The sequence below is a fragment of the Elephantulus edwardii genome, unplaced genomic scaffold, assembly GCF_000299155.1.
Source record: "Elephantulus edwardii isolate Elephantulus edwardi_28Jun2011 unplaced genomic scaffold, EleEdw1.0 scaffold00120, whole genome shotgun sequence".
In the NCBI taxonomy this organism is placed as follows: Eukaryota; Metazoa; Chordata; class Mammalia; order Macroscelidea; family Macroscelididae; genus Elephantulus; species Elephantulus edwardii.
Genome location: NW_006399870.1, coordinates 2687155 through 2713223, shown reverse-complemented (window position 1 = coordinate 2713223; position 26069 = coordinate 2687155). Strand labels below are relative to the sequence as shown.

Sequence of the window (26069 nt, the reverse complement as noted above, 5' to 3'; positions counted from 1 at the left end):
ACATAGTGAAAAATTGTATATGCAAACCCAAAAGCCAATATCATTCTTAATGGAGAAAGACAAATAGCATTTTCCTTGTAAACAGGGCCAGACAAGAATGCCCACTATCATTACTTCTATTCAATATTGTACTGGAAGTACTTGCTAGGACAATGTGACAAGAGAAGGAAATAAAAGGCATCCAGATCAGCAATGAAATGGTTAAACTATCACTATATGAAGATGATATTGTACACAGAAAACCCCAAGGACTCAACTAAAAAACTGTTAGAGCTAGTAGACCAATTTAGTAGAGTGGCAGGACATAAGATCAATATCCAAAATCAAATATCCAAGCACAAAATCATAAAGTTCATCAGAGACAAAATGGGATCAAGCTTAGACAGCCTGTCGTTGTTTGGTGCCATCAAGTTGAGTATGACTCACTGCTGCGACCCTATGCATAAAAGATCTGAACCCTGTTCTATCCTGTGCCATCCTCACATTTTCTGACACAAAAGAGCCCATTTTAGTAGTCACCCTGTCAATCCACCTAGTTGAGGGTCTTCCTCTCCTTCGCCGACTCTCCACCCTTCCCAGCATCATGTCCTTCTCCAAGGAACAGCCCCTCCTAGCAACATACCCAAAGTATGTGAGATGAAGCCCCACAATTCCTGCCTCCAAAGAGAACTCTGGCTGCACCCTCTCCAAGACCTATCTGTTTGTTTTCTTGTCTGTCCATGGGATGTTCAGTGCTCTTCTCCAACACCCACATCAAAGGTGTCAATTTTTTTCCTGTCATCCTTATTCACTGTCCAGCTCTCAGATTCACAGCAAGTAATCAGAAAGACCATGGCATGAATCCTTAAACTGACATCATTACTCCTCAATAATTAGGGCAGGCCCCTAACTGCAGATTTTTCCAGTGTAATGTGTCTTTTTATTTCCTGACTGCTGATACCAAGGGTGTTAATTGTGGATCCAAGCAAGATGAAGCTGTTGACAGTTTCAATCTCCTCTCTGCCCATCATGATGCTGCTGATTGGTCCAATGGTTAAAAATCTTTGTTTTCTTGATATTGAGATGCAATCCACACTGAAGGCTGCATTCCTTGATCTTCTGCAACAAGTGGTTCAAATCTTTGTCACTTTCAGCAAGCAAGGTTGTGTCATCTGCATAATATAGGTAATTGATGAGTTTCCCTCCAATCTTGATGTCACATTCTTCTTCACTGAATCCAGCTTCTTGTATAATTTGCTCAGCATACAGACTGAATAAGTATGGAGAAAGACTACAACCCTGACACACTCTTTTCTTAATCTGAAACCATGTAGTGTTCCCCTGCTCTGTTCACACAACAGCTTCTTGGTCCAGGTTTAGGTTCCACATGAACACAAACAAGTGCTCTGGGATTCCCATTCTTCCTAATGTCAGCCACATTTGGTATGATCCACATAGTCAAATGCTTTTATATAACTAATTAAGCACAAATACACATTCTTCTAGTTTTCTTTACTTTCAGACAGGATCCATCTGACATCAGCAATGATATCCCTGATGCTACAGCCTCTCCTAAATCCTGCTTGAACTTCTCGCAGTTCCTTATCTATGTACTATGCTAGCCATTTTTGAATGATCTTCAACAGTATTTCGCTTGCATGGGATGTTAATGATATTGTTCTATAGTTTCCACATTCATTTGGATCACCTTTCTTGGGAATGGGAACAGATATGGACCTCTTCCAATCTGTTGGCCAGACAGCTAACCTCCAAATTTCCTGGCATAGACTGGTGAGTACATCCAAGGCTGCATCTGTTAATTGAAACAAGTCAATTGGTATCTCATTGATTCCTGGGCCTTATTTTTTGCCATTGTCTTCAATGCAGCTTCTACTTTCTCCTTCTTTATCATTGACTCCTGTTCACATGGCACTTCCTGAAATTTTTAGTGTCAATCAATTTTTTTCTGGTACAGTAATTTTGTGTATTCCTTCCATCTTCTTTTGATGCCTAGTGTAGAGTATAAAGAGACTGCCAAATACAGCCAGAAATGCACAATTTGGAAAGGATAAAATTGACGAATGGGATCTTCTAAAGATTAAATCCCTGTGTGCACATAAAAAACATTTTCCAAAAAAGCGAAAAGAAAACCTACTCGCTGGGAAAAAATATTTGGCAATACCATTTCTGACAAGGGTCTCATATCAAAAGTTTACAGAATCCTACAGGGCCTCCACAAGAGAAAGGCCGATAACACAATTACAAAATGTGCAAAAGACATGAAAAGAATTTTCAGAGGAAGATATTTGGATTGCCAACAGACACATGAAGAAATGCTCAAAATCACTGGCAATAAAAGAGATGCAAATGAGGTACCATCTCACTCCAGTAGCAGGACAAAATTTAACAGACAGCAAGTAATAAATGCTAGAGAGGATGTGGAGAGACATGAACTCTTATATTCTGTTTGGTGGGATTGTAAAATGATATAATCACTCTGGAAGGCAGTTTGGTCTTAGAAAGCTGAACATAGAAATTCTATATAAGCCATCTATTCCACTGCTTGGAGTATACCTTGAGAAAATGAGAACTGAGACACAAACAGACACTTATACACAAATGTTCACAGCATCATTATTCACCATTGCAGGAACATAGAAACAATCCAAATGTCCAACCACAATGGAATGGATTGAGAAATGATGGTACATTTACACAACGGAATACTATGCAGCAAGCAGGATAAATGATTTTGAAAATCACTACCTAACTTGAGAGGGCCTGGAGAGCATTATGCTGAGTGAACTAACTCAGTCCCATAAAGACAAATACTATATAAGACCATTATTGTAGGAACAGATAGCTAGCAAAACATGTATGAGCATCTAAGGGGAAACACAGGGGTGAGGATGGGTGGGGTGCATACTCATAAGGGTTGTACAATTTGATGAGTGGAGGGAGGAGTGGGTTAAGAAAATGGGAAAGATCCAGCATGAAAAACAAATGTACACAAGCTTTGTGAGTAAACCAGTATAAAATAATTTGTTAAAAAAAGTAAGGGAAAAAAAAAGATGGAGAGGAAGTTTGAGGAAATCATGGACAAAATGAAGGAAAATACAGAATAAACTCTACAAAAATTAAAAGAAACTCCCATATAAGGACAAACTGGCAAAACTGATGAAAAATGAGAAGACATACAAAAATAGCAAACAATCCGAAGATCAATCCTAAAATTTCAGAAATAAACAACAGTTTGAAATCACAAATGAGGAGAACTGAATCCATGAAATAGAAGATTAGTGAGATTCAAGACCAAATGCTCTCTCAACTTGATGGTACATAACAACAACAAGCTGACAGAAGGAGCTCTGGTGGCCTAATGGTAAGAACCTGTGCTGTAGTCCCAAAGTTTGGTGGTTTGAATCTACCAGCTGCTCCTCAAGGGAGGTATGGATCTCCTCCTGTGTTATTTACTGCCTCTGGAAACACTCTGGAGGGTTCCAATTCAAGGGCACACCTCCCTTTCCAAGCTGTTAAATGAACAATCAGGAAAATTAGCAAAGAAAGTCCAAGAATTATGTAGGAGACCATCAGGAGGAATAACTTACATGTGACTGAAATTCCAGAAGAAACAAAGAAAGCACAAAGAAAGCTGTCAAAGATGTTGGAAGAGAACTCCTCTAAGATAACAAAAGACTAAAAACCAAAAAATCAAAATAATTTCTGTTAAGTTGTAAGAACCTCCCAGCTGGCTCTCTAGTGGGATTTTGGGAGGCTCTACTACAAGATGATTTTCTTTTTCTTGTGCAGTCACTGGTGGATTTGAACCATTAAAGAGGTGTGGCTTTGGGGCTGACAGCACAATCCTTACCAACCATGCCATTAGAGTGTCCCTATAACTATGCTATGTGATGTACATTCTAACTTATCTTATTATGTGTAATGCTAACTTTTATGATGCTCTCTGGCTTGGGTCCTGAGTGTGCTATGCTGCTGACCGAAAGGCTGCTTGCATCCAAGAGTTCAATTCCACCAGCAGGGCTTCAGGAGCAAGATGGTGTAGTGTTCTCCCATCAGGATTCACAGCCTTGGAAGCCTGGTGGAGTGTCTCAATGAGCTGGAATAGACACGGAAGGAGTGAGTGACAATGTTCATGAGGCAGGATTCAGAGTGGACCTGTAAAAATGTGTTCAGTCTTATTTGATTATCAAAGTCATCTAAGGGAAAAAAGAAGTAAATTTACATGCTCTAATTTATGGCATATATAGATTTTTAAACATAACAAAACAAAATAGCAAACAAAAAACTAAATGAATGGGACCTACGAAAAATGGAATCTATGTACATCTAAAGATTCTCAAAGGGGTAAAAAAGAGAAGTTACATATTATAGAAAGGAATTTGGAATGATCTATATGGAATGATCTATATGAAAAGAGACAAATCTTGAAACTTTCTAGAAAATATCAACACCTCCCTAACAGAAAGACAATTCAATTTTAAAATGGACAGAGGATATTAACATGTATTACACAAAAAATTACATTCAGATAGTCAATAAACACATGAAGAAATTTTCTACATCGTTAACCATTCAAAAACTCATTGCTTTCAAGTCAGAACTGACTCCTGGCGGACTCTCTAGAGGGTTTCTCAACTATAAATGGCACAGGAGGAAATTGGTCATTTTTCTCCCTCAGAACGGGTAGTGGATCTGGACCTTCAGAGAGGCACAGACTCTGTATGGACTAGATCAACAGAACTCCCCAGCAATCCCAGTAATAGGTATACACTGTGAAGAAACAAGAGCCAGACATGAATGAATACATGCACATCCATGTTCAGGGCAGCAATATTCATAACAGCAAAGAAATGGAAACAACCCAATTGTTCGTCAATGGACGAATGTATAAACAGACCACAATATATACATGTAACATTGGAATAGTATGCAATATTTAAGAACAATGAAGAATCCATGAAAGACCTCACAATGTGAATGAAAATTGTGGATGTTTTGCTGAGTGAAAGGATAAATATTTATATAAGCCCACTACCAGGAAATGTTAAGCAAAGGTTTACACACAGAAGAAACATTCTGGCATCAGCACAAGCCATCATGTAATCACGCAAGCTACAGATGGCTATTAACTAGGAAAAAAACTAAATTTAAACCACCTTCAAAAAACAGTAAACTGAGTTGAGAGTGATGCCAGAGCTGTGACCCACCAGGACCTTCCACCCTCCAGGACCCAGCGAGTGAGATAAAAGTGAGGCTCACCCCCAGAACTCTGGTCCCGAAACCTCTGACCCTCACCCAGAATCCTAGTGCCAATGTCTCATGCTGGGAACTCTGGTTCCAGAGCTCCTGGGCTGCACCAGGAGTTCAGGTTCTGACACTGATGCCGATGCCAGTAGCTGACACCTGCCAAGAGTGACACTGGAACTTGAGTGAGGTACTTTGTGTGTGACTGCTGTTTGGCTGAATCATGTGGGACTCCTTAAGCTCAATCAGAAGGAAGTGAGACAGCTGGAGCTCATTCTCGAAGGGAAAATCAAGACTTCCTGGCTTTCCAATCAGGTCTCCATGCTCTGCCTTGTGCCTCCTCAGGTCCACTCCATCAACTGCCTTTAGCCCAAAGCACTTTGGGCTACCCTAGCTGCAGCAGTTGTCTGACAGAAAAGGCTGCGTCCACAGGCCTTTTCTCTACTGAACTGAAGTAGATCTTCCCTTGGGTCAGAAGGCAGAGTGAAATCTAGGTAGGGTAGCTGCCCCACACCCTGTTATTGCCTCAGACATAAAAAACTCTACAACAGCAGTGTCATATGAAGCAGGCTACCTCATCCCCTACACAAGCCCAAAAGCAAGATGTCACCTCCAAAAGTGACACAGTATCAATGGATTTCCTAAAGCCAGAAAGTCTGATTAAATTTTCTGAAACAGAATTTAAATGAACAATGATAAAATATTTTCAATAGGTGAAAGACAAACTTGAAGAATTACAGGACACAGCAAGCAAAAACCAGGAAGAACTTAAAAAACAAATTAAGAACAATGCAGATAAAACCAATGAGGCATTAGAGGCTCTGGAAAAACCAGAAACCACAATCCAAAATATGAGTATCAATGTTTCAGATGCTGTCAACATGATGGCGGGACACACGAGCAGAGTTGAAGGGATGGAACACAGGACCAGTGAAATAGAAGATAGAATTGTCACGATTGATCTGCTAGAACAAAAAGCAGAATCAAAAAGTAAGGAATAGGAAGAAAACCTAAGAATAATGTGGGACATCATCAAGAGAAATAACATGCACATCATTGGAATCCCAGAACAGGAAGAAAGAAGTAAAGGCACCGAAAAATTTGTGGAAGAATTACAAGAAGGAAACTCCCCAGGCATAATGAAGAATGAGAAAATATCTATATTCAAGAAGCTGAGAGAACACCATATAGAATAGACTCCAAAAGAAAAACACCAAAACATATCACAGTCAAATTTGCCAGAACCAAAGATAAGGAGAGAATTCTGAAATCAGCGAGAGAAAAACAAAGAGTAACCTATAAGGGATACCAGATAAGATTAAGTGCCGATTTCTCAGCAGAAACCATGTGGGCAAGAAGACAGTGGAATGATATATATCGAACACGCAAAGAACATACTGTCAACCAAGAATACTGTACCTAGAAAAACAGTACATCAAATATGAAGGAGAGATCAAGATATTCCCAGAAAAACAGAACCTAAGGGAGTCTGCAAAAGCAAGATCAGCATTGTAAGAAACACTGAGAGACATCCATCTTGCAGAGGTGCCACAGAAAGCAGGATTGACCAAAGTAACAGCAACTACACCAAAAAGGACTCAACAAAATGATAGCAAGAAAACCTTGCCTCTCAATAATCACACTGAATATGAATGATCTAAATGCACCACTGAAGAGAAAAAGAGTAGCAGACTGGATAAAAACCCAAAATCCATCAATACGCTGTCTAAAAGAGACACACTTGAAAAATGAAGATAAAGAAAGACTAAAAATAAATGGGTGGGGGAAAAATATACCAAGTAAATGGCAACCCGAAAAAAGCAGGAGTATAGATATTAATCTCAGCTAAAATAGATTTCAATGAAAAATCTATCATAAAGCACAAGGAAGGTTACTACATAATGATTAGTGTCAATAGAACAAGAAGACATAATAAAAATATCTATGCACCAAATGAGAGACCTGGAAAATACATAAAACAAACATTTACAAAACTGAAAAAGGAAATAGGGAACACCACTATAGTAGATGGAGGAGACTACAATACACCACTCTCAAGAAGAGATAGAACTTCCAGAAAAAAACTCAACAAAGAAACTGAAATGATGAATTAAACCACACAATAAACTAACTTGATCTCATAGCTATTTGTGGGCGAATGTACCCCCAAAACCCACAGTACACCTTCTTCTCCAATGTGCGTGGAATGTTCTCCAGAATAGATCACATTGTAGAACACAAGGCAAGCATCAATAAGTTAAAAAACATAGACATACAAAGCATCTTCTCAGACCACAATGCTACAAAATTAAAAATTAATAACAAGAGGATAAAGAAGGGGGGGAAAAAAACTCATACATTTGGAAACTGAACAACACCTTGCTTGATTTAACATGAGTGGTACTGCTGTTGTTGTTGTTATGTGCCATCGAGTCACTTGCGACTCATAGTGATCCTATGTACAATAGCCCTAAACCCTGCTCTGTCCTGTGCCAATCTCACTGTCTCCAACACACCCATCCGGATTACCCCAGTCACCGAATCAATCCACCTCCTAGAGGGCCTTCCTATCCTGCACCTGCCCTCCACCCTTCCAAGCATGATGTCCTTCTCCAAGGACTGGTCTCTCCTTACAACATGATCAAAGTATGTCAGACGAAGCCTCAGAATCCTTGCTTTCAAGGAGCAGCCCGGTTTAACCCTCTCAAGGATGAATCTGCTTGTTTTCTTAGCAGTCTATGGTACCCTCAATACTCTTCTCCAGCACCACAGCTCAAAGGCATCAATTCTCCTTCTATCCTCCCTAGTCACTGTCCAACTCTCTGACGCATAACAAGTGATTGCAAAGACCACGGCCTGTATCAGACACACCTTAGTCTCTAGAGAGACACCATTGGTCTTCAGTACTTTAGAGAGGTTCCTAACAGCTGACTTTCCCGTCACAATATGTCTTTTAATTTCCTGGCTGCTGGTGCCAAGAGTGTTGATTGTGGAGCCAAGCAAACTAAAGCTGTGTACAATCTCAGTCTCTTCACCATCCATCCTGATACTGCCAATTGGTCCAGTGGTGAGAATCTTTGTCTTTCTGACATTGAGGCTCACAATGCATATTGAAGCCTGCAGTCCTTGACAGCAAGCAGCAAGCGCTTCAGGTCCTCCTCAGTTTCAGCAAGTAGGGTTGTGTCATTTGCATAATGCAGATTGTTGACAGATCTTCCACCAAACCTGGTGTTGCTTTTCTCCTCATAGAGCCCAGCCTCCCGGATGACCTGTTCTGCAAACAGTTTGAAAAGGTATGCAGACAGGACACATCCCTGTTGTACGCCCTTCCCAATTTTCAACCATGCTCTGTTCTGTTTCCTTGCTCTGTTCTGACAACTGCCTCTTGGTCCAAGTATAGGTTTTGCATTAGCATGCTCAAGTGTTCTGATATTCCCATTCTTCTCAGAGTCAGCCACAGTTTGTCATGATCCACACAGTCAAATGCCTTTGCATAATCAATGAAGTACAGATAGACATTCCTCTGGTACTCCCTGCTTTCATCCAAGATCCATCTAACATTAGCTACAATATCCCTAGTACCACGACCCCTTCTAAACCCAGCCTGGACTTCTGGCAGTTCTCTGCTGAGAACTCGCTCAGTATTTCTTAAGCTCAAGGAACTGAAGAACAAATTCTGACCTCGAGTTGTTATAATCAAGGATGCTTTAGGCAGAATATTAAATGATCCAGGAAGTATTAAAAGAAGATGGAAAGAATATACTGAGTCACTGTGTTGAAAGGAATTGTCAGACACAGAGGAGCAACATATGAGCAAGAGTCTATGGTGATGAAGGAAGAAGTTCAAGCTGCTTTGAAGGAAACAGCAAAAATCAAGGTCCCAGGAATATATGGTATACCAACTGACATATTTCAGCTAACAGATGCTTCCCTGGATGTGCTCACCAAGTTGTGTCAAGAAATCTGGATAACAACCACTTGGCCAACTGACTGAAAGAAATTTGTATTTGTTTCCATTCCAAGGAAAGGTGACCCAACAGAGTATGGAAACTACAGAAGAATATCATTGAACATTGAGTGGTACGAGAAGAAATAAAAAATGAAATTAAAAAGTTTCTTGAAACAAATGACAATGAAAATACACTTATCAAAACCTTTGGGAAACAGCCAAAACAGTAATCAGAGTTCAGTTTATAGCAATAAGCAAACACATTAAAAGACAGGGGGAAAAAGTGGAAATGGCCATTGACTCTCTAACCCAACATCTCCAACTAACTGAAAAAGGACAGCAAGAGAACCTGACACTCTCCAAAAAAACTGAAATTATAAAAATTAGGGCAGAAAGAACTGAAATAGAAAACAGAAAAACAGTTGAAACCATCAACAAAACCAGGAGTTGGTTCTTTGAAAAGGTCAATAAAATTTACAAACCACTAGCAAAACTAACAAAAGAAAAGAAGACACAAATAATCTGAATGAAACAGGCAATGACACAGCAAAACCAATTAAGATATAAAGGTTAACAATGGAATATTATGAAAAGCTACACTCAAAAAAAATTAAAAAAAAAGAAAAACTACACTCAAACAAATATTATAACAATTCACAACCTACTTAAACTGACACAGACTGAAAATGAACACCTGAACAGACCCATTACAAAAGAAGAAATCAAAAAGGTAATAAAACAATTCTAGCCAAAAAAAGCCCTGGACCAGATGGTTTTACAAGTGAGTTTTATCAAACATTCAGAGAAAAACTGCCACCAATTATACATCAACTATTTCAGAAAACAGAAAAAGATGGAATTCTCCCAGACTCATTCTATAAAGCAAGCATGTCCTTAATACCAAAGCCAGGTAAGCACACCACCAAAATAGAAAACTATTGGTCTATTTCTCTCATGAACACAGATGTAAAAACCTGAAAATTTGACAGTCTCTTTATACCTTTGACTAGAGCAGAATGCCGGAGCAATAACTTTGTAAATCATTACCTAACTTGGGAGGGACTGGAGAGCATTATGCTGAGTGTTAATGAACTCAGTCCCATAAGGATAAATACTGTATAAGACCATTATTATAAAATGAGTAAAAGGATTCAGGAGGGGTGAGAGAGGCTAGGAGCAGAGGGATGTGGCTGTACAGGTGGAAGAGGGGATTGATCATTGGGTTGTACAATTTGATGTGTGGGAGTGTGAGGGAAATTGAAAGAATTTGTTCGAATTTGTATTAGAATTTGGTAAATAAACTAGTTAAAAAAATCCTGAATAAAATCTTAGCCAATAGAATCCATAATTCATCATGACCAAGTGGGATTCATAACAGGTACGCAAGGATGGTTCAAAGGAAGAAAAACAATCAGTGTAATTCATCACATTAACAAAACAAAGAACAAGAACCACATGATCCTATCAATTGATGCAGAAAAGGCCTTTGACAAAATCCAACACCCTTTCCTTATTAAAACTCAACAAAATAGGAATGGAAGGGAATTTCCTCAACATAGTAAAAAGTACATATGCAAACATGAGAGCCAATATTGTTCTCAATGGAGAGGTTAAAAGCATTTACTTTGTGAATAGGACCCAGGCAAGGATTCCCACTATCACCTCTCCTGTTCAATATTGTATTAAAAGTCTTCCAAGCATCCTGAAAAACCTACAACTAGGAGAGGATAAAATAGATGAATGGGACCTTCTAAGAATCAAATTCCTATGCATATCCAAAATCTTCTCCAACAGGGTATAAAGGGAAGCCACAAACTGGGAAAAAATATTTGGTAATGATATGTCAGATAAGGGACTTATATCTAGAATTTATAGAATACTCCAGAGTCACAACAAGATAAAGGTAAACAACCCAATTGCAAAATGGGCACAGGACATGAACAGACACTTCACCAAAGAAGACATTCAGATAGTGAACAAACACATTTGAAGAAATGTTCAAAATCCCTAGCTCTTAGAGAGATGCAAATCAAAACAACTATGAGATATCATCTCACCCCAGTAAGATGAGCAAAATTCAACAGAGCAGCAAACAACAAATGCTGGTGAGGTTGTGGAGAAACTGCGACCCTCATTCACTGTTGGTGGGAGTGTAAAATGGTGCAGCCACTATGGAAAGCAGTATGGCCCTTTCTCAAAAAGTTGGAAATAGAAATATCATTTGACCCAGCAATTCCACTACTGGGAATATACCCTAAAGAAACCAGAACTTCCACCTAAGCAAACACATGCACCCCCACATTTATTGCTGCTTTATTCACAATAGCAAAGAGTTGGAAACAGCCGAAGTGCCCAATGGAATATTATGCAGCAATGAAAAACAAAGAACTCATTAACTATTATGCAAAATGGGTGACTATCAAGGACATTATGCTGAGTGAAATATCTTAGTCACCATAAGACAAACAGTGCATAATACCACTGTTATAAAACAGGATTAATATGGGAGTTGGGGGGAAACTAAGAAAAGAGGGGATAAATAATGTACGTGGCATTTAAACAGATGAGGGTCAGAACTGTATAAAAGGAATATATGACTAGGTATTAATGGCATGACAGGAGTCCAGAAAAAGAGTTGCATAGTAAAGTGGTCTGGGGAGGGGCCTGTATAACAATGAAAGAACTTTTTTTCCAAAGAAAAAAGTGAACTAGGTGGTGGGGGGTGGAGGGTGGCACAGAGGAAAATGTGCAACAATGAATGAATGAATGAATGGAAATCCAAGTTCTTTATAAACTTTCATTAAAATCTCAATTAAAAAAAGAAAAGAAGAAACAGTCTTTGATGGTCACCAGGGATGGGAGGGAAAAGGAAGGAAAATCACTAACCATATAAGAGATACATATTAACTTGAATGAAGGGAAAAGCAATAGACTAAAAAGGAATAATTGACACAAAATTAGTACAGAAAATGAAGACATGGAGGGGGCAGAGAAGACAACAAAGGGTAACACTATCACATCTATAATCTTGCATTACGAGTATCACAGCCTTTGACAGTGACATATGGACAGAGGATACGTAGACAGACGTATACCCAGGTAATGGCTGAAAGCACAGAGTACCAGAGGAATGTCTGTCTGTGTTTCCTTGACTATGCAAAGGCATTTGACTGTGTGAATCACAACGAATTGTGGCTAATTCTGAGAAAAATGGGAATCCCAGAACACCTGATTTTGCTCATGCAAAACCTGCCTACACTGGGAAGCTACTGTCCCAACAGAGCAAGGAAACACTTGATTTCAAAAACACCTAAGTGCATCAGGAATGTACCCTTTCTCCATACCTTTTCAATCTATGTGAAGAACAGATCAGTCAGGAGGCTGGACTCTGAAGAAGAATGTGGCATCAGGACTGGAGGAAGATTCATCAACAACTTGTATTATTCTTATGACACAACCTTGCTTACCAAAACTGAAGAGGACTTAAGTGTTTGCGGCAAAAAGTCAAGGACTGCAGCCTTCAATATGGATTGCATTTCAATATCAAGAAAATAAAAACCCTCACCACCAGGTCAATAGATTCTATCATGATAGATGAAGGAAAGTTAGAGGTTGCTAACAGTTTCACTTTGCTCAGATCCACAATCAACACTCTTAGTACCAGCGGTCAGTAAATAAAAAGATGACTTGCATTGGGAAATTCTGCAGACCTCTGCAATGTACTGAAGAGCAAGGATGTCAGTCTGGAGATCAGGTTGTATGTTATCCAGGCCATGATCTTTGCAATTACTTGCTATGCATCTGAGAGCTGGACAATAAATAAGGATGACAGAAAAGAACCAATGTCTTTGAGCTGTGGTGTTGGAGAAGAGTTTTTAACAAATCATAGACTACCAGAAGAGTAAACAAGCCTGTCCTAGAGAGAGTAAAACCACGTTGCTCCTTGGAAGCCAGAATTTTGAAGCTCTATCTCACATACTTTGAGTATACTGTCTTGGAGAACATCATGCTTGGAAAGGTAGAAGTTTCGCACTGGAGAAGAAGAAGAGAAGGATTGAAACAGTGACTGTGGAAATGGGATTAGGTGTGTTAGAGATGATAAGGTTGGCTCAGGATAGGGCAAGTTTCAGAGTGATTGTTCAGATGGTCGCTATGAGTTATGTTTGACCTGACACACATGATAATAACACAATGTACAGGCAGACAAAGAAGATGAATAGTAATGAATATATAAGTTTGGGAGATGATATGTCTCCATAGGTACTTGAATGTGCTATAAATATATTCTTGTATATAAGAGAACATACAAGGGACAGAGGTAAAAATTGCTTAGTTATAACAAACATCTTAAGCTAACCCTGAGAACTCAGGGCCACACTAGTGGGGCACATCAAAGTCAACTGGCGTAAAACTTAGTCAGTATCCTACTTTGATGAGTAGCAACTGGAGTTTTAAAAACTTGTGAGTGGCCATCAGATGTACAAAGAAGAAACTCAATGATGCAAGGAAACAATTAAATGTCAAAAGAATCAAGGGATCTCCCTTGAATTCTAGCTTCTAAGCTGATGAAATTAGACCTAGATGGTGTCCAGCTGCCACTGAGGACCACCTAAAAAGTATCCCAACAGAAGGTTTCCAGTAGTTGTTGTGTTTAGTGACTTCATTATGCTATGCTCTATGAACAACGGACTTGAACCTTGCCCTATCCTGTGCCAGCTGCCCAATCCCCACCATGTTCCAGCCCATTGGCAGAGTCACGATGTCAGCCCATCTTGGTGACCATTGTCTTCTCTTTCTCTGATCCTTCACCCTTCCTAGCATGATGTTTTTCCCCAAGGAATGGCCTCTTCCAACAACATGCCCAAAGTATGTAAAATGAAGCTTCACCTCCTTGCTTCTAAGGAGCACTCTGGTTGCACTTCATCTAATATAGACTTGTTTGTTCTTTCAGAAGTCCATGGAATATTCAATATTCTTTGCCAACACTATGATTCAGAGGAGTCATCCTAATTCATTGTGCAATTTTCAGATGCATAAGAAACAACTAAAAACACTATGGCTTGGATGAAGCACACTTTGGTCTTTAAACTTACAGCACTGCTCTTTAACACTTTCCTTGATAACAGATTTTTCCAGTGCAACATGTCTTTTGATTTCTTGACTACCTTAAGTATTGACTACGAATCCAAGTAAAATGATATTGTTGACAACTTCAATCTCTTTTTTAGTCTATCATGATGATGCCTATTGGTTCAAAGGTGATGAAGGAAAATGTGGAATAAAACTATAAATTATAAAAAAAGATCTGTCTTACTTGTCTGAAAGAGACCAGTCGAATCCCTAAGACTTTAGTCACTCTTCAAGCCTGGTACTGAACTCATCCCCATGACTCAACTCTTGAGCAAACAATAGACAGATGCTGGAGAAGAGCAATCTTTAGAATAATAAACCATAAGGACCTAAGGACCAGTGTTTGCCTAGGAATAAGGTTCACAAAGTAGAAAGGAATAGATAGAAAGGATGAATGGAAACAGAATATATAGGCAGGAAGTGGGAAGGGTGCTGTTACATTATGAGGCTTTCAATTAGTGTCAAAAACTACTTGTATATGACTGTTGCATGGAAAACAATCTGTTCTGTAAACTCTCACTTGAATTAAAATTAAAAATTTCTAAAAAGACAAAACTGAGCATGAAAGACATTGTTGTGGTTGTTGTTATGTGCCATAGATTTGCTTGTGACTCATAGCAACCTCATGCAAAACAGCTCTGAACACTGCTCTTTTGTGAGCCAACCTCATTGTCTCTGATGCACTTAACACCCATCACCTCAGTCACTGGGTTGATCCATCCTATCCAGGGTGTTCCTCTCCTGTGCTGCTGCTCCCCCATTCTCCCAAGCATGGTGTCCCTCTCTAAGGACTTATCCTTCTTTGCAATATGCCCACAGTATTGCAGCTGGAGCTTTGGAATGAATCCTTGCCTCCAAGGAGCAGCCTGGCTTCACCGTGTCCATGATGAACCTGTTTGTTCTCCTGGTATATTCAATACTCTTCTCGGGTATATTAAACAATTCAACACTTATGCAATTTGAGTACAAGTGTGAGAGAAGCGAGAAGAGGCACAAACACCTTTTTAAAGAGTCATTCTGCTAGCCAATTCATCTGCTGAATGGGGGCATGAAGTCCTCCCATCTGGACCTGCAGGTTGTTTTCACCTTTTGCATACTTCAGAGCCCAGGCCTCCTGTGAGAGGGAATTCAGAGCAATGTCCAGTTTAAAGACATGGGTGGTCCAACCAGGGCAGGAGGAGAGGTCACTGTTCACAAAGAGAAGAAAGGCTTATCAGAGCAGAAGAAAGAGAAGAATCTGTTCTGATGAGTCAAAGCAGGGGAAGGTAGGTCTCTATCTGGTCCCCAGGGGCCCAAGGAGCTGTCAATCACAGTGCAGAAAGACTTAGGGGGACTTTCAAATCTGCTGACCGAACTCTGGCTGCAAAGTGAATGTGCTTCACAGACAGCTGAGCAGAGGGTCCTTAAAGAGATGAGAGGAATGCAAAGTGTGTGAAGACATCTGAACAGCTTCTGCTTAGCACAGCTGCTGCCCTGGATGGAGCTGCTCACATGCAGGGGCCCAGCCACCCTTTCTGCCTTCAGTTCAGGAAGCCAGCATGGGGATCCTACTGACTGATCAAGATCCATCCAGTCCTCCCCGGAATGCTTGGCCCCTCAACCTGGCCTGGAGTAGGGGTTGTCTCAAGGGAGGGAGATAAAGAAGGTGCAAGAGAGACTTAGCAGCCTCTCCTTGTTAGGTTGGCCCTAACCTTAGCCTTCCCTTTGCTGGGGAGGTGAGGTAACATGGTTTTGACACCAGACTTCCAAGTGCAGTGTCCCAGGACCCTGGATGGGTTTGAGAAAGGACAATTTTTATCACAGGACTGCAAACAAACACTTGATGTCCCTGTGCAATGAGCTAAGCATCATGGTCTTGAAGGAAGAGTTCTGACAGTTGTGTGTCTTCATTCACTCTGTCACATCCCTGGTGAAGCCCTCTTGCGATCTCCATCATTGAGTCACACTGTATACACACCAACCTACTTACCTACATACCTGTTTCTTCTCAATCTAAACTATCTGCTGCATGTTACAGTCAGAAGGTGCTGGGCCTCACTACAAACCAGTGTGATTTCTGCTTTTGAGTTCAATACTCCTGCAGTCGGACATGCTGAGGGCATGCAGTTAGAGGAATACTTACTTCTGAACACACTCACAAATAGACCAGACAAAAGAGCTGTGTATAAGCCAAAGGTAGAGACAGCTGTGGACCAGCAGGACACGTTGGTGTTTGAGGCACATTAGGGGACTCTGGCAGTAGCAGTTGAGGTGTGGGCAAGGTGATGGAAGAGAAGTTTGATCTTCTCTAGTAAAACAGATAGTTTTTCTGAAGTTGTTACCAGAAGAAAGAACTTTGCTTTGTGAATGACGTGGTATATGGAGTGTTACAGGGAAAAGAACTAAATGATATTTCAGAGGTGTCAGGAAATCCCATGAGCAGAGAGGTCACGTGACTACACCAAGGACACAGGAGGTGGCTGTGTTTTCAAAACCCTGGGAGAGATGAGTAGCACTATCTGGGGGTTCCAAGGATGTGGAGGCAAGAGGAGCAACAGTGTAGGGTATAACTTTGCCAGGTCCATTAGGATTAAATGGAGGTCAAGAAATGTGTCAGGAGGAAGTTGTGGCAACCCAAGAAGCAGATGGTCCTGCAATGGCCAGGGTGTAGGAGAATGTAAGGGGAGTGAGCAGAGACCATGTTGCCCATGGAGCTGGCATTTTTATTGTTTACTGTGGTAGTCCACGTGTCCCAGGGACTTGCCCCTACCTCCTCACAGCCAAAGTGGGGACCTGGGATAAGATCTCGGCCTCAGCATTCTGGGAAGGAGGGGCGGCTGTTGCCATTAACTGCCTTACAGTCAGCTCTGATGGCCCACGTATAACAAAACAGGACATTGCCTAGTCCTGCACCTTCCACGTGGTTGTGTATGTGCTCAAGTCCATTGTCATAGCCCCTGTGCATTGTGAAAGCCTTCTGACCCAGGATGCACATTTCCCACCACTGTGTCAGACAACAGCTTGCTGTTGGTCTGGAAATTCTGCTGAAATCTGCCCACTATGGGTGACCCTGCTGGTCAAGAACTACCAGTGGCATGGCTTCCAGTATCATTATTAGACTCTGACATTGTAGATGTGGGGAATTTAAAAGGATGTACCGAGGAGCAATGATGTCAGTTTTAAGACTAAGGTGTGCCTGATTTAAGCCATGGTCTTTTCAATGACTTACTATGTTTCTGAGAACTGGAATGAATAAGGATGACAGGTGAATTGATGCCTCTGAGTTACGATGCTGGAGAAGAGAACTGAATATCAAGTGGGCTGCCAAAAGAACAAACAGAAAAATCTTGGAGAAAGTGTGGCCAGAGTGCTCCTTGGAGGCAAGGATGGTAAAGCTTCATCTCACATACTTTAAGTATGTCCAGGCTATTCACTGGAAAGGGACATCATGCATGGAAAGGTGGAGTGTCAGCAGAAGAAAGGTCCTCAACAAAATAAGTTGACATAGTGACTGTGACAGTGGGCTCAAGTATGTCAGAGAAGATGAGGATGTCACAGGATAGGAAGGACAGGGCTCAGATTTGTTGTTCACTTAACTTGATGGCATCTAACAACAAGATCAGGAGGAGAAGTAGGCTGTATGGAGGGTTCTCATGTGCTTATACTTTTTAAACTTAGTCAGTCTTGAGAGCATAATAAGCACAGAACGACACCCTCACAACTAATCATGGTGCTTCCACAGGATGGCTCGAAACAGAAGTGAGGGCGGAGTTAGGAGCTCCTTGGCCGTCATACCATTTGGCTTGTGTCCAAATAGCACGCGGCCATAACCATTAACGCTTTTCAACTAAAATGGGAAGAGAGAAAAAAAAGAGGCTCCTTCATTTTTAATAACTGTATTCCCCAAACTTCAAAAATGAAATTGCCAAGTTAAGAACTTCTCTTAGAAAAAAAAAATTCTAATTTATTATAAAGAAGGTCCGGGGCTTGGGAATTTTTTAATGCAGATTCCTAATTTTCCAAAGTGAGATTCTCCTGTGCATTTGAATAGATGATGTTCGGCATTGCTAGCCCTCAGCACAATGGGAACATGATTAAAACGATCGCCAGGTCTCAGAGGAAGAGCTTTGCTTTGGCTTTCTTTATTCATTTTGGGGACTTCATGTTGGGGACTGTCCATTACTCACCTGTGGAACAAACTGGGTTTCTGAGGCCGTTTGCAGAGGATTACGCAGCTGTCCTGGCTTTGAGAAACTAAGACATAAGGGTCCAAGAGCAATGACATCAGGCCTAAAGGAATGAGGAGCCGACTGTCCCATTTAGGAATGGCCTGACATGGCTCGTCAGGGAGCAATTCCTCTTGTGCCCAAACTGTGTTCTAAGCAGAGACACTTTCTTGAAGCTACTGAGGGGTGGAGAGCTGCTGAACATTATGAGGAAATGGAAACAGAGCTCTCCTGAGAATCTGTGGGCAGTATCTTAAAAGAATAAAGGCAGGAAGGAACAGAACAAGGCTATATACTAAAACAAAGTGACCAGGAACATATGGAAGCATAATTCCTGTGAGGTAATCATTCCTAGAAGCTCTAAAGAGTGAGAAGAAAGATCCCCAAATTCAGGCCAATTGGCCTGCAAGTCCAGCACCCTGTGGAGGGAGTATCTTCCCCTGCCCTACTCCCTACCCCACAGCCCATAAAGGTCAGAAATCTTTGCTCTGATGGCCTCACCTTCTCCTCTACTCTATTGTTGCTCCTAACACCTCCTTTTTATCCTCCCTGCACCATCAGTTTCTTGGGGATCAGTTGAACTTAGAGAAAGTCAGTGGCAATTTAGTTACAACCTAGCAAATTAGCTAGGCTTACAAAGACCTCCATGACCTTGGCCTTGTCACTTCGCTATGGACAGTGAGGTTCCTTGTCTGACACTGCGTTCCTATACCTCTGGGCTTATAAGCAGATGTGTGCTTTCCTCAGAGCAAATGTTCCTTTGCTGTAAACATGAATACTTTTGAGGACTTTGGTGAGGAACTGGAGCCTCCTTTTCTCTCCCAAAAGACTGGAGGTGGCTCGGGGAGGGGAGAGCTGGGCTCTTTAGGGCTGCAGTGCTAATTAGTGGTGTGTTGACCAATACACCAGGATCCTTTATTTAACTACACTGCTTAGTATTCGCAGGCAGTACAAGACCCTGCTAATGTGTAGGTCCCTTGCTAATCCCTCCAACCCAAAATTTCTCCTAGTTTCCAAGCAGCTCAAATGGGGAGGGGTGGGAGAGATGGGAGGGAAACAGCCGCCAGCTTTGCCAATGTGGGTTCTGGGACCTCTTGGCTCTAATTTGGACCAAGGTGTGTGTGTATGAATCTTTGCACTTAGCAGGTGCTCAGCACAGAAAAGGGGAAAAAATTCCTCAAACTCATTGCCATTGAGTCTGAACTGACTCATCCCTGACTCTTAAATGAGGCCTTAAATTGCAGAGGAGATTGTCCATCTTTCTCCCATAAATTGGGGTAACAGTGTGACTCCCTATGGGCTGCCCCATCAGAGCTCCTTCAGCACAGTCTCCCCTTCTCAGCTCCTCAAAGCTGCTGAGGAGTCTGGACAACTGGATCCAATTACAAGAGGTGGAATCAAGATTTCTGACCCTAAACCAATACCCCTGGAGGTCCCCAAGCTGACTGAACCAATGAGATGAGACTACTTCTCCTGAGGAAGGACTGCTGTCCCCATCAGTGTCAGGAGGTTTGGCTCTCTCTTTTGCAGTTTTCTCTGGGCCTCCTTTGCGCTTCCTGCCTGGAGTCTGGGAACATGAGAGAAGGGTCCTAACGTAGCCTGAGCGCTTTCTCACAGGGAAACTGTGGAAACCCAACCCTCAGTGTCATCATGGAGAGCCACTGACAAGGACAAGGACACCCTGAGTAGAACGAGGAGGGACCATGTAGCACTGGACAAGCAGACGTGTAGGAACTGGGTTCAGAAGCCAGGTGATGAATAACTAGTGCTTTTGAGATTCCAGGATCAAGGGAATCAGTGGTGGGTGCATACCAGACACAGAGAAGTAACCAAAAGTGACCCAATCATCTGGTAATTGCACTGGGGGCTGGGCTCCAGGCCCTGTCTTAGTTCTCAGGTCCTGGGTGCTGGTGTCAGACTTAGCCAAGTAGGGTGAGAATCAGATGTGCTATCAGTGCAAACCTCCTTCAGTAATATGTGGAGCGACAGCCCAGTGAGCTGCTGGGGTACAGCTGAGGGGGCCTAGCCCTGCCCATCCACCCTGGAACCAAGTACGTCCCAGTCTGGGCCAGAAGTCTACCTCACAGCTAGGATTCTGAAGGCCCCCATAGTCCCTCACCTCTTCTTCCTCAGACCTGGGAGGCAGCACCCCTCAGACACTCACCTGTGGGCTGTCCTGGTAGGGTGGGGGAGGGACATTCTGCGTGGCCATCATCGTCAGAGCTGGGGCTGGGGAGGCATGTTGCATCATGGGATTGATTCACATGGAGGATCTGTGGGCAGGAGAAAGGGGGCCGCACTGTTAATGTCACCAAGCACAGGGGACCCCTGGGGACCAGCCAGCTCCATATTTTCTCAGATTGTGACCCCTGGGCTGACTGCAGACAGCAAAGGCTGGGAGCCTTTCTGGGAACAAACGAGAGCTAACGAGAGAGGCCTAGGTGGAAAAGACTAAGCTGTGCTATTTTGACTTGAAAGAAACTGTATTCAAGTCATATGTGAAATAACCTGCATGCTACAGGGATTTTTGTCAGCACCAGCTCTGCTGGGCATATGGAGGGAAGGTCAGGAGAGGGGGTGGCTCGGCTGGTGGCAGCACAGGGGCCTTAGAGGCCACTTGGACACCCTTCTTTTCTGGCTGAGATCCCTGAACCTCTTCATGCCCACATGTGTGAAGGGTGCTTCTTGCCCCACCCTTTCCCAGGCTCTCTGGGGCAGCCTCATATGGGGCTGGAAGGCCTTCAGTTCCTGCCCTCCTCACCCCAGGATCTCCAAGCACCAGCTAACACTTCTCAAGTGCACTCGCCAGAGCCCCTAGTGGTGAAAAACAGTGGTCCAAGGGTGAGCACCGGGGAGCCAGGGGACTGACCGGACTCATTACCTTCTGGGCTTTGCTAGGTGTGTCCTGTGATTGTGAATGTGGGTCTGCATGCTTTGTTAAGGAAGGCATCCCTAAGCCTGACTTAATTATGTTGTTGTGTCTTTTCCAGTCGAAATGAATTTACAGTTACTCTAGGATGAGGGAGAACTGCTCTCCAGGGCTCTCAGGCTGTAATGTTTACAGAAGCAGGTTGCAAGGCCTTTTCTCCTATGGATCTATTGGTGGATTTGAAAGGCTAACTTTTCAGTTAACAGGCAGGAATTTAACATCACATTAATTAATTAATTAATTAATTAATTAATCACCAACAGCTTTAATTAATTACTGTCACAGACATTTTGGGGTGAGAAGACACATCAGAGCTACTTGACCCACCTCCTCTATGTAGGAGAGAGAGGTCAGATGGGTGATTGTGAGGGTGCTAGTGGGGCCACGATGGAACCCAAGCCCCCAGATACCCAGCTCTGGCTCTGCTCCATGGTACCACACCCTTGCCCCTCCCTCTACCAGTTGTAATTGAGCTGCCCTCATTGGAGCTCACGGCTTCCTGGGGCAGAGCATGAGGCTGAAAGTAGAGACAGTGTGGCGGTGCCATCCAGGGAAACAGAACGCCCAGAGAGCTGCTTGCTATGATAGATGCTCTGAAATATTTACAGCTGGAAACCCCATTCTAGCTGCCTGATACAGGCCTGCCCCATCTGCGGGGCACAGGGGCTCCTAGGAAACACTGTGGAGTGTCCTACTGTCTTCTTGCCCTTCTACCTCGGAAGAGAGGAAGCCATTGAACATAGCTCTCAGATCCTCCCTCCCATCTCCTTGCAGCCACTCCGCGCCCCCCTCCCCCACCTCCTGCTGTTCTCCCTAGACACAAGAGTTTTCCCACTGTGTCCACACAGCTCATGCAGCAGGAATCTGAGCGTGTTTTGGCACTGTCATCAGGCAAAGGGAATGGGTCTCAAAGGCCCTAGGTGGCTGTGGGAGTGTGGGGTGGGGGTGGGGGGCTGTATGTTCAGGTTGTTCTGTTGGTCCTTTTATAGGAATAACAAAGAAGGCCAGATCTGTGGCATCAAGGGTACTTTGGCCTTAAGTGCACATGGAAACCTGGAAATCCATGTATCCTCCATTCAACAGAGCACTCTGTGTACAGAATGGTGCTAGTGGACATGGGAGGCTAGATGTGGTGAGGCGAGGTCTTTCTTTTTATTAGAGGCAGGTAAGAGTGAGGCAGGAAAGGAGAAATAAGCTTCCAGGAGAAGCTGTGCAAGGAGTGATGATTTTCCCCATGCTAAAAGCTCGGTAAAGGCAAAATAACTTTCAATGGCCTTGCTGCAACCTCCACCCCACCCCACCTGGGTCTCGTTCTGAAGACGGCATCATTGTAACAGGCACACAGGGCACTCTAAGCTCCCACAGACTGAGCACTGGGGATCCACTGTTTACTTTGCAAAGGGCCCAGAAGGGAGCTGTAGAGAGAAGCCTATCTTTTTATGGGCAGGGGAATAAATGCTTATTTTTTCATGCCTGTGTCTTTGCCTAAGGATCTCTGGTGGTACAGTGGGCTATGTGTTGGGCTATTAACTAAATGGTCAGCGATTGGAATCCGCCAGCCACTCTGTGGGCAAAAGCCGAGGTAGCATCTTTACATTAAGATGTGTAGCTTCGGAAACCAGTTGAGGGTGGGGGCAGGCAGGGGCTGGAATGGACTTGAGGTTGGGTGTTTTGGGGTTTTTGTTTGGGTTGTGTGGTGTGTGTGTGTGTGTGTGTGTGTGTCTTTGACAGGATTATAGTAAACACCAAGAAAGGCAAGGGTGGAGTGGATTGAAGGAGAAGAAACAGATGCCCTGAGATAACAGAAAGAACCTCCCAGGATTAAGACTTCTGAGAAAGTGAAGTGGGTGTGGAATCTCTCTTTGGGGTCTGAGGAGTAAAAGAAATGGGGTGACATCAGGAGTGTCAGGCTGTCTGCATGGGACCCAGGATTCTGAAGCCAGTGTGCGTCTCAGCCCTGGAGAGGTCCAGCCTGGACTTCTCAGCCAGGAAAGGTGTAATGCCAGTTGTCTCCAAAAGAGGGGGCTTGGGGACAGAGTCTGGGTGGTGGCTCAGCCTAAAGAGGTTTTGCTTCCCTCCTGGGGTAGCAAGCTCCCTTTTCAGAAAACCTTGGGTGTGGGTCTTCGGTGACCTCTTTGCATGGCTGAAAAAAATCACACTGCAGGCAAAGCAAAGGAAGTACAACGAAGAGAATCTGGGCGAAGGGAAGGAGCCCTTCTCTGCATTCCTTGTCCACTGCTCACTGAGCAGCAGGGCCACTCTGGAGGTGCTAACTCTACAAGTACTGGCAACAGCACCAGGCTGCCTGGTCTGGGGGTGCACAGAGAAAGTTAAGAGGGGTCTGCATCCGAGATGACCACAGGCAAAGTGGACGGGGAGAGCTTTAGTCCTGGGGCGCTCTGAACACAGACCTAACGCAGGCAGGTCAGGACAGTCTCCTCAGAGGACAAAGAAGCACATTTCTAAGGACTCAGATGGTCCTTCATCCTGTCCCTCCCCCTCCTCAGGTCACCAGAGGCCATGAGGCCACAGCCCATTGCCCTCTGGGGGCTCTGGCAGGAGAACAGGAGGCCTTTCATCAGGGGCTTAAGTTCCCTCCTCTGTTCACCCAGGCAAGGAAGCCTCTGGCAACCTGACACTCAGAGGGGCTCAGCTGCCTGAAGACCTTGTGTCCATCAGAGAGCCGCCTCCATTCTTCACGCCCTCCACACAACACCCACCCTCCTCCCCAACCTCTGGCTCTCTCCATATCCCTGGGAAATGCCACCGGCCAGCCTTGTCCTCAGAGGCCCCAGGCAACCATCCTGGAGGAATTCAGAACTGGACTCATCCTGGGATGGTGATGGTGGCTGAAGTGTGGGGACCAGCTCTCTGTGGGAAATGAAAGCCTGTCCTTTTTGCATTTTCTTTAGGAGCAGGGACCTCCAGGAGGCTCTGTCTGCCTCTGAAGGGGCTGCCTCATCCTGTCCTGATGCCCTGTGCCCCTGTGCCATGTTCCCAGACACAGTCAGGATGGCAAACGGAACCCACGAGCAACGATGAGCCAGAGAGTTCTCCGTGAGGAAAGGCTTGCGTGCAAAAGTTTTTATATGGATATGACAGCTAGGAGAATGTGAAAAAAGAAAACCCAGCCCAGTTCAACCCTCAAACCCACAATAATGTCCAAAAAAGAAACCATTTGCGTCACTGCTATCATCAAAGCTAAAAGTGTCTGAGCAGAGCGCAGGACCTGGTTGAGGCGTGGGCACACGCGCCCACCTCTATGGGAATTAGGAATGGCAGCTCAGCAACATCCGTCTCCCTCATTTCCTTGAATCCAGCTCCTCCCTGGCCCTGTATTCTGAGGTCTTTGGGCTTTGGCCTGAACACCAGTGTGTTGACAAACAGGCTTAGAAAAAAATGCCAAGCTCGTTAAGAAGGAGCTCATTAGGACTTGTTGACATGAAACCCATTAGACCAATTAACATTCCATTAACGGTGTGGGGCACCAAGGGGTTAATGCTGCCCCGCAGTAATTGGGCTGGGGTGCCAGGGCTGGGGGCTTGGGGCCTGAAGGATAAGAAACAAAGTCTAATTGGGACCTCTCTGGCCAGCTGGCCGACAGCAGTGCTTTCGGGCCCTGCACTGGCTGGCTGTAGCTACGCTATTCAGTGGAGAGAGAAGGGAGGAGATGCTGACTTTCCTTTGGTCTCTCATTGTCTGGCCCCATCAGAAGGGAACCCCATCAGAAGGTGACCCATCAGCATGGGACATAGCGGGAGGAGACAGCTTCTCCTCTCTTGAGCTTCTGGGTCTCCTTTCTGCCTCTTAAATGTGCACACACATTCCCTTCTGATCCAGTTTCCCTCTGAACAAACTCCCCTCTTCTCTCCAGGCCCCTGGGTGGTGTAAATGGCTGGTACTTCGAAAGGCTAGCAGTGGAATCCACTCAGTGGTGCTGCTGAGGAAAGACCTGGCCATCTGCTTCCAGACGTACTCAGAAAAGTTCCTCCAACATGCGGGATACATGAGTCCCTGTGAAGTCCTGAGCAACCCAGAGGCTATGGGCTTGTTAGTTTACTCATTCTGAGGAACTCTGGAGAACCTTGGAGAGAGTTATTCTGCTAAAATCAAAGGCAGGGCCTCACTGACAGCTCCTTCAGAGAAAGATGGACAATCTTCTCACTACAAGGCACAATTCACAGCCTTGGAGACCCAAGTGAGGTCAGCTATGAGTTGGTTTCCACTTGACAGCAATGATAAGAACCCTGAAAGCCCCAGAGCCCAATTCGTCCCAAGTGCTCTGCTTGGAGTGGGGTTTGCAGGGCACTGGTTCCAGGATGGCTAAGAGGCACTGTCGAGGGTCATCTAGGAGCTGTCCCTTCTGTTCCTGACACACTGCTGCTGCATGCCTTTCCTTCCCCAGCTATAAGTAGAGGCTCTGAGAGGCACAGCCCCTACCTGGGTCTCAAGTCTGTCAAACTCTGAGCCTGGCTTTGCTGGTTCCCAGTGATCGAGACCTGTGGGTCAGTGTCGACTCCACGTGCGTGCTCTGTCATAGACCTGTGTCCCATACAAGCACTCTTCATTGCTGACTGCCAAACGACCACAGCATTCAGAAAGTCTTTGCCTA

The 26069-nt window shown here is 43.8% G+C and overlaps 1 protein-coding gene across 2 annotated transcripts in view; it reads right to left on the bottom strand.

The window, feature by feature from the left end:
* The window catches only part of PKNOX2 (PBX/knotted 1 homeobox 2), a 144783-nt gene that overhangs the window by 101445 nt on the left and 17269 nt on the right, over positions 1-26069 (bottom strand). Inside the window, exon 2 of one of the 2 annotated variants that reach the window (XM_006892808.1) lies at positions 20693-20801. In XM_006892808.1, the coding sequence (XP_006892870.1) occupies positions 20693-20779 (87 nt within the window). In that variant the 5' untranslated portion in view covers positions 20780-20801. Of the gene's footprint in view, positions 1-20692; positions 20802-26069 lie in introns of those variants that run through there. The other variant, XM_006892809.1, reaches the window with a different exon arrangement.